Below are 8,539 nucleotides of genomic sequence, written 5' to 3'. Positions count from 1 at the left end.
TTTTTTTTTTTTTATGTGAACAACTGTTGAAATTCAGCTATAGACAATTTAAAGAGAGAGACTGAAGTCACTGTATAGGAGAGAATATATTTGAATTTACTGTGATTGAGGAGGCTCAGAATAAAGCTGCATACATATGTTAATTTCTACAAATTTGCCTGGTAGAAACACTTCCAGGAGAGGGAGCAGTATAGACATTCAGTCTGTAGCCATCCCCTCTCCCCTGCTCTCCATGCCTTCCCAAGATGAGGATGACCCCCCCCAGACTGGGGAAGATAATGGAAACAGTGGGGCTAGAACCCCCACCCTACCCCCTGCACCTGCCCCAGACTGGACTGTGGTGAACAGGGTGCAGGACCGGTTTCCAGGGTGGTGGGAGCACTGTGGCAGAGCCCAGCTTAAGAGCAGTGGTGCCTGCTTCTGCCCCCACTCCCAGATTAGTAGGAGAGGGGAAGGGAGTTAGACAGAGCCCCTTCCCCAGACTGGGCACTTTTGTGGGTTGGTCTAGTCTGGGAAGGGAGAGGAGCAGTGGGGAAAAGTTCAGGGAAAGTGCCCATGGGAGAAACTTAACCATGTTTGTTCCCAGGTAATTTTTCTCCCAGAGCAGCTGTTTTGGCTCTGGGGAAAAAAAGCCTGAATGTCTGTATACTTTTGGTTCCTACCCAGAGAACAGCAGTTCTGGAAGAAACTGAACATCTCTACATAGCCTTAGAAGAATCCCTGTTCATATTTGGGTTTGGCAGTGATGAGGCATAGTAATACTAACTTAGAGCTATGTGGAGAAGAGGATTTTGGTTTCATGGGAGATTTAAATACTGTATTTACTTGAATACAAGACAGGACTTTTTTCCCCAATCAGCGAGGCGGGGGGAAGTGCCTCCTCCTATAAATGCATACAAAGAAACCTCACTAAATGCATTGTCTATCATTAAACTACTGCCAAAAGCAGCAAATGCTTAGAAATGGAAACCAGTTATGAAGCCGATTTAAATACAGCCAATGCTGAGCATGCCTATAAAACACATGCACTGCTCTCACTTCCTCCTACAACCAGGCATTTCTGTGATGGGCCATGACTCTTCCCTGGAGGGGATGTGGGGTGGGAGGGAGCTCAGGCAGCATGAGGGGATTGACAGCCAGGCCATGGTGGACGAGTGGGAAGTGAAGGCAGTACAGTCCCCTCCCCGTGCCCCCTGCTCTGTTACTTCTCGTGCTGCTGGTGATGAGGCTGGTGTGGGGGTCCTGGTGGCAGCAGTGGCAATAAGTCTTGCCACCTTGCTCTACCTTCCCGCTGGGCCATGGAAGCAGCTCCTGTCCATGCTTGTCTGGCCATGCTGTAGCCCCGTGCCCCATTATGGGCACACAAATTTGGGGGAACACATGCCCCCCCCATTCCCTCCAGATGCGTTGCCTGTGGCATCCCCACAGCTACCCCCCTCCCCCCCCAGCTCTCACCCCACATGTTGAGGGTCTGGGGTCAGCAGGTTGGGAGTGAGGAGCACTAGCAGGATTAAGCAGGGTGGGGGGGCTGCAAGTCAGGAGTGAGGGGCACCAGCAGGGACAGGGGAAGGTGGGTTGGGGGGAACTATGGCTTGGGAGTGAAGGGCACTTGTATATCAGGGCTGCTAACTGCCACAAAGCAAAGGTAGGGAGGGCAGACAACCGCAAGCTAGACTTGCATCCTGATTAGTGAAGGGGAAAGGAGGAGCTCTGATTTTGTATGATAAAAAAAAATCAAATGCCAACATATATAGATATTTAGAAATTATTTTATTATGATTGAGGCACTGGTAGGCTTCCAAATTGGTTTAAAATTGTAAATATATCAATAAAAATGTGTTCAACTGATACCTGTATATATAGTGGCACTTCATTTCAATTGTGGAAACATGTGCATTTTGAAGGGGGTTTAATCTGATTTTTTTTTTCTTAATTGGAGAATTTGCAAATTTTAAACAGAGAACACCAGGTTCACTGATACCTGTATATATAGTGGCACTTCATTTCAATTGTGGAAAAATGTGCATTTTGAAGGGGGTTTAATCTGATTTTTTTTTTCTTAATTGGAGAATTTGCAAATTTTAAACAGAGAACACCAGGTTCCCTGAATCAGGCATAGTTTGTACTATATATAAATAGGTACAAAACTGTTAAAACTTGCAGCAGTTTCAAGAAAAAGTAAAATGCATCAATTATGGCTGAACAAAGTCTATGGGTACCTGTAGTAATTTGCTTATATGCAAATTTTGTCCCTCACTTCCTTCTGCTCAGGTAGAGCAGGGTCCATCAGAGGCAAGAAGTTGGGTGGGGAGCAGAGGACAAAGAGGCTACCTGACCCCCCAGATTTTTTTTCCTGCTGTATCACTGGGAGGGGGGACAAATTCAAGGTAGACCTCCAATAATTAGATCCTTTACCTAGAAAAATATATTAAATATATACATTTTCCATACATAAAATCTCATTATTAAAGTTTGTGTTATATTCAGGGTCATCTTATTTTTGACTGAATATGGTATTTTGGAGCAAACACTAGCTCTTTTGAAATTCTGTGAAAGGAAAAGCAGTGCATCTGAGTTACATGAGTCAAAAAGTAATATTGATGCTGATTTATTCTCCTTTTTCATTTTTATATGTAGGTTCCCATAACCCATTTCTACATTTAGGTGACTGTTCGGAGTGCCTGTTTTAAATGAATAACTTGGAATCAATTGTTATCACTAAAAGTTGTGATTCTTTTCCTTTCTAGCAAAAAAAAAAAAATTTAGATACTGTCATATTATCATTATTTTAAAGATACAGTGATATCTTTAAAAATTTTCCTTCGGGTGTCTGGTATTTCTTGGTTAGGATGTGCATGGTTCCTTGTTGATGAGATAGTTGAACAATTCAGAGTTATGAATTATGTAAAGTTCACATGGCTCCTTATTAAAGAAAGTCATGAGAGTTGCAAAGTGATGATTTTTTTTTTTTGTAAATTCTCTTGTACTGAAGGTAGCCATTGCAAGTAAATTTTTACATTAGCTTCATTGTTGTACTGAGGGGTGTCAGTACTACAGGACAGGGTTGTCAAACTTGCCTGGTTTCCCACTCCCCAGTCAGATCCAAACCACAGAGACAACAAGGGTAAGTGGTATCAGCAGCTGTCAGGGTTAATACCACTCGCCCGCAATGGATTTTGGTGTCCCTGATCTTGGCAGTGGGCCCTATCCTCAAATTATCATCTCCTTTATGAGCCCTGTGGGCCATACAGCATTGGTTCAAGTGAGATCCTTCCCATGGTCTACAAGTTTGGCATTCCTGCTATAAGATACTTGACCGGAATTAACATTATCAGTGCTTTTGAAAACACAGCAATTTTCTGAAATTACTCTATGTCCCGGGGCCCGAGGAAACCGGGAAACTTATCTGGAGAGCGGGACAAGAGAGACGCTGCGACAGAGGGAGAGCCCATGTGGCTCGTTAGCCGCGTCTATGTACAGCTGCGGCCGGCAGCTGACGATGATGTCAGATGCAGGCTGGCAGATTTAAAAATGGCGGCCACCACTCCGGAGGCAGCGGGTAACGAGGGGAACAAACGGCTGTCCGAGCCATCCCCAACACGAGCCCCGCAGGACGGACGATGAAGAGCCAACGTGCCGGAGAGGAAGGCGGCCCAGAGAGAAGGAGCAACGACTGGATTGCCGTCAGATAGGGCTCTGTGTGCCAGATCGGGTGAGCAAAGGAAGATTGAGACCACCCAGGAGGATTCAGAGCACCCTGAAGTAAGTGCCGAGGCAGTGGGTGCGGGAATTGCTGAAGAGGGGTGAGAGGCCGAAGGATTACCTGGCAGGAGAGAGAGATCGGGGCGGGATCGCCGCCAAGAATATAGGACGCCGATTGAAGGATAAGAGGGGCAGTGTTAAATATCCAGGAGGCGTTACTCCCAGGCACGGTCATAGGGTGCTGGTGGTGGGTTAGCGGGGGTAGTCGGTACAGTAGAACCCCGTTGAGGAAGCACGTAGCTCATGGTGCAGGGTGACGGGTCGGTGGCGAAGTATCTATTATAGAGGGCTAAGGCACCAATGCAGGCTGGTGCGAAGGGCACGACGTCAGGGCAGGAGTAACCCTAGGGTTTTGGGTAAAATGCGAAGACGAAGGTTGCTGTAGAAGCCTGCAGGACCATCACTGAACAGGCATGGGGAAGTGGAGGCCACAGATGGTGTGAGGCTGGGGTGTAGGGGTGGCAGGAGCCCCGTGTGTAACCAATGAGGCAGACCCGGGCCACCGAGGGACCCGTGAACTAACCCCGCCCCACTACTGTAACAGCAAGTTGTGGCAGGCGAGAGCAGGTTCGGTGACTCGGGAAGGCGAACAACCACAGTAACACCCACGCCCGGTAAAGGGGGTGCTCACCGACACGGAGAGGCAAACTCCTAGTAGAGATTCACGAAGGCCCGTCGGGGACACTCTAATAATACCTTAAGAGAATAAAAATGTATGTATTATTCTCTTTTTCTTAGGTTGCTGAAGTCTTGCAAATGCCTCCCATGAGAGTGTATGAAGTTGCAACTTTCTATACAATGTATAATCGTAAGCCTGTTGGAAAATACCACATTCAGATCTGCACGACTACACCTTGTATGTTGAGAGACTCTGACGGCATATTAGAGGCCATTAAGAAGAAACTTGGTATGATACAAATGACATTTTATATTTTCTAAAATTGTATTTTTACAGACAGTGCTAGAAATTTTCAGTGCCTGCAAATTTGATATTTCACTGTTCAAATAATATCTTTCAAAATGAGGAATTTATGTGGTGGTGGTGATGCAAAAAGGAAATACAGTTGCTTTTTAAGTTTATTTATAAACTTATTTATCCTTATTATTTATTGCAAGATAATCTTATTTATTCATATATATTTGTAAGAATAAATTTGAAATTTATGAATTTTAGATTTGGAGCAATAATGAGTAAATGGATTTAACAGCGCTATAAGGTAATGGTGCTGAGAGGACAAAATATTTCTCTGGAGTGATCCCTCTTGATTTTATAGACAGCTTGAGAGAGAAGGAGTTTTGGTTTTAGAATTAAAATGTGAACCATGGGAACTTTGGAAAATTCAGGGTGTCCCATCCCACTAATATTGAAGCATGCTCCTCTGTCAGGTGGTGTCAAAAAACTGTAGCAAAAAATGGACACCCTTATCACATTTTTGAAAAATATATTTCTGCATTTGTTATCTCCAACATAGCTGTATAAGAAATAAGTACTATTTGAATAAACTTGAAATCAAAGATTGCCCTTCTCAAAATTATGAGTAAAATGGGCTAAGTTCCATTATAATAAGGATTTCAATGTGATGACCTGTATTTTTGGTCCCTCCCTCCCCTCCCCCCAGTAATTACTTTCATCATTCTTTAGACTGATAGGCGTAATATTGCAACACATGGATTTTTATAGTTTCATAGTTGGTAGGGCCAGAGGGGACCTGAGCAGATCATCAAGTCCGACCCCTTGCCATGGGCAGGAAAGAATGCTGGGGTCAAATGACCCCGGCAACGTGTTCATCTAGCCTCCTCTTAAAGACCCCCAGGGTAAGAGCCAGCACCACTTCTCTTGGAAGTTGGTTCCAGATCCTAGCCGCCCTGACAGTGAAGTAGTGCCTCCTGATGTCTAGCCTAAATCTACCCTCTGCCAGCTTGTGACCGTTATTTCTAGTCACTGCTGGCAGTGCTCGGGGGAACAGGGACTCCCCCAGTGCCTGCTGGTCCCCCGACTGGTTTGTAAATGGCCACTAGATCCCCCCTCAGCCTTCCCTTGTGGAGGTGGAACAGGTTCAGGTCCCTTAGCCTCTCCTCGGAGGGCCTGCCCTGCTGCCCCCTGATCATGCGAGTGGCCCTCCTCTGGACCCTCTCCATGTTGTCCACATCCCTCCTGAAATGTGGCACCCAGAATTGGATGCAGTGCTCCAATTGTGGCCTGACCAGTTTCGCGTAGATGGGGAGGATCACCTCCTTGTACCTGCTTGAGATGCATCTGTGGATGTGTGACAGGGTATGGTTGGCCTTCCTGACCGCGTCCCCACACTGTCGGCCCACGTTCATCTTGGAGTCCAAGCTCCTTTTCTGCCTCTGCACTGATAAAAGGGGAGTTCCCCAGCCTGTAGGCATGTTGCTGGCTCTTCCTTCCCAGGTGCAGTACTTTGCACTTGTCAGTGTTGAAACCCATCCTGTTCTCATACATCCACCCCTGTAACCTGTCTAGGTCCGATTGCACCCTGTTCTTTCCTTCTAGTGTATTATGGAGAAGACGATTATAAATAGTACATTTTAAAAAGTTGAGATTTGGTATTTTATTTTTCAGGCATAATTTACAGAAAAATGGTGTTGCTGGGTGCTTTGAATTCTCAGTCAGTATGGTTTGAAATGTTTTGTTTCACGGTTGCGTCTTCCTTGCAGAAATTGGCTTGTCTTGAAAACTAAAATCATGGCTGATGCCATTTTTTTTTCACCAGCACCATGCTTCTGTTTGCATAGTTTGGTTGGAATAATCACTTAGGCCCAGCTATGTAAGCCAGTAGCAAACATCTAATTATTTTGGTTCTAGTCCTGTATATGAGCGAACTTGAGAACAGTTGAATTAAATCTTTGTAAATCTGCAAGACTGATACCTTAATACCCAAATTTACAACTTGTTGACTGCTACCTTCTATGGTTTGCATGCTCTGCTCTCACTTACTTCTCTTGAAGTGGAGGCAATTGGTATCTAGCCCAGTTGGAGCTGGAGCAGGTCCTTTTACTTGGTGATGGTAAATGCATGTCTTCTCTCCCCTTTTAAATTTATTTTCTCCTTGGTTTCTCTCCAAAAATATAGCTGAGCAGAATTAGCTTTCTAACCTATTGATAAATACATAATTGCTTTATAAAATAATTTTAAGAAATATGAAGCGAGTGAGTAGTTTTTTCAAAATGTTTTGCTTAATTGAACTGGAGCTGTTTGAGAAGTGTTGATAGGCAAATCGGATAAGAACTAAAAGGGTTTTTACATATGAGGTGAAAATTAAAATTAATCATGAAACATTTAAAAATCTTTTCCTATTAAATTCCTTAAATAGCCACTGCTGAACCTAATGTTCTTTGTTACTTTAGGCATACAAGTTGGTGAAACAACACCTGATAAACTTTTCACATTAGTGGAAGTAGAATGTTTGGGTGCTTGTGTGAATGCACCAATGGTACAAATAAATGACAATTATTATGTAAGTATTTCATTCTGTTTAAAAATGCACAATAGTTTAACTTGAATGCTGTTCATGCTGTATATATAATCTGTATTATTTTAGATTACAAAATTCCAGCAGCTCATGTAATTATCAAGTATTAATTGACTTACAAATTTTATAGGTTGTCTTTCTGCTGTGTGAAAGATTGTCTTCAAAACTATTTTAGAACTGCACTACCCTGTGCTTAATGTTGAATGTAGCAAGAAGATGTTTTTAACTTTCTGGAAGCTAAAGCAGTGAATCTCAACCTTGAGATCCTTTCAAAAGGGCTGCAGGATGCCATGCAGTGTTAGGATTATTAAGTGCACTAATAGGATTCTCAAGATAAACCAAGAGATGTGAAATATTTTTTTAGTGTTAAAAACATTGACCTGTTAAGGGCCCTTATGAGTTGTTTTTAGTGGAAGAATGTCTCTATTATCTTTCTATAGACAAAAAAAACCCTGTGAAAATTAAGAACTGTTATTTTGGAGGGGGTGCTTTGAGCCCAAAAAAGTTGAGAACTACTGAGCTAAAGTATCTTGTAGTTTCTTTATCTACAAGAGACTACACATCATTTTGTACAGTGTGATAAAGTGTTCTAAGGGGACCAGTAGTAGCTTTTTTAATGTTCACATTTTTATAATAGGATCACAAACAAAGGTACTTGTGTATAGTTTTTTAGTGTGGTATGACTGTGTGCATTCTCAGAGATTTGGAGAAGTTGAGAGATTTAATTCTGTAGATCAGGCGTGTCCTAGATAAAGTCTACTGTACAAAACCAAATTTGGGTGAAGTTAGGAATATTTTAAATAAGAATGTCAAATTACTGAATTGGGTTTGGGCTTAACATGGAATCACATGCCTACTGCACTCAGATGGCGTTATTTAAGAAAAAAGTAAGTCTCTAGGCCTCAATAGAGACTTGTCAATGAAAATTAGGAAGTTTTCCCATCAGAGCTGACATTTAGGCAGACCACTTATAAAAATATCCTTTTTGATAGGAGACTGCTCCATCTGTGGAGGGGAAGGTGGGAGTAGGGGGAGGTAAGGGGCATGGTGGGGGGCAGATCAAGGCCCATGGTGAATGAGACCCCCACTGGAAGCGGGATGGAGCTGTGGACAGCTTGTCTGGGGGTTGGGATGGGGACATGGAGGCTGGGGGTGGGGCAGCTCCCTACTGCTGCATGCAACCCCAGGGGTGCCCCCTGGATTTGAGAGTGTAGTGAGAGCAGGCTGTGGGCTGAGAGCAGCACCAGCCTCTTCCTAGTGGTGGGACTGGGCTGGGGCTGCAC

The 8,539-nt window shown here is 43.7% G+C and overlaps 1 protein-coding gene across 1 annotated transcript in view; it reads left to right on the top strand.

Annotated features, from left to right (window-relative positions):
• The window catches only part of NDUFV2 (NADH:ubiquinone oxidoreductase core subunit V2), a 49,182-nt gene that overhangs the window by 28,638 nt on the left and 12,005 nt on the right, over window positions 1-8,539 (top strand). Inside the window, exons 5-6 of the mRNA XM_019546065.1 lie at window positions 4,501-4,669; window positions 7,132-7,241. Of these exons, the coding sequence (XP_019401610.1) occupies window positions 4,501-4,669; window positions 7,132-7,241 (279 nt within the window). The remainder of the gene's footprint in view (window positions 1-4,500; window positions 4,670-7,131; window positions 7,242-8,539) is intronic.

The sequence above is a fragment of the Crocodylus porosus genome, unplaced genomic scaffold, assembly GCF_001723895.1.
Source record: "Crocodylus porosus isolate Cpor-Errol unplaced genomic scaffold, CroPor_comp1, whole genome shotgun sequence".
NCBI classification, from domain to species: Eukaryota; Metazoa; Chordata; order Crocodylia; family Crocodylidae; genus Crocodylus; species Crocodylus porosus.
The sequence above is the reverse complement of the archived record's forward strand: the minus strand, read 5'-3'. Positions and strand labels throughout refer to the sequence as shown.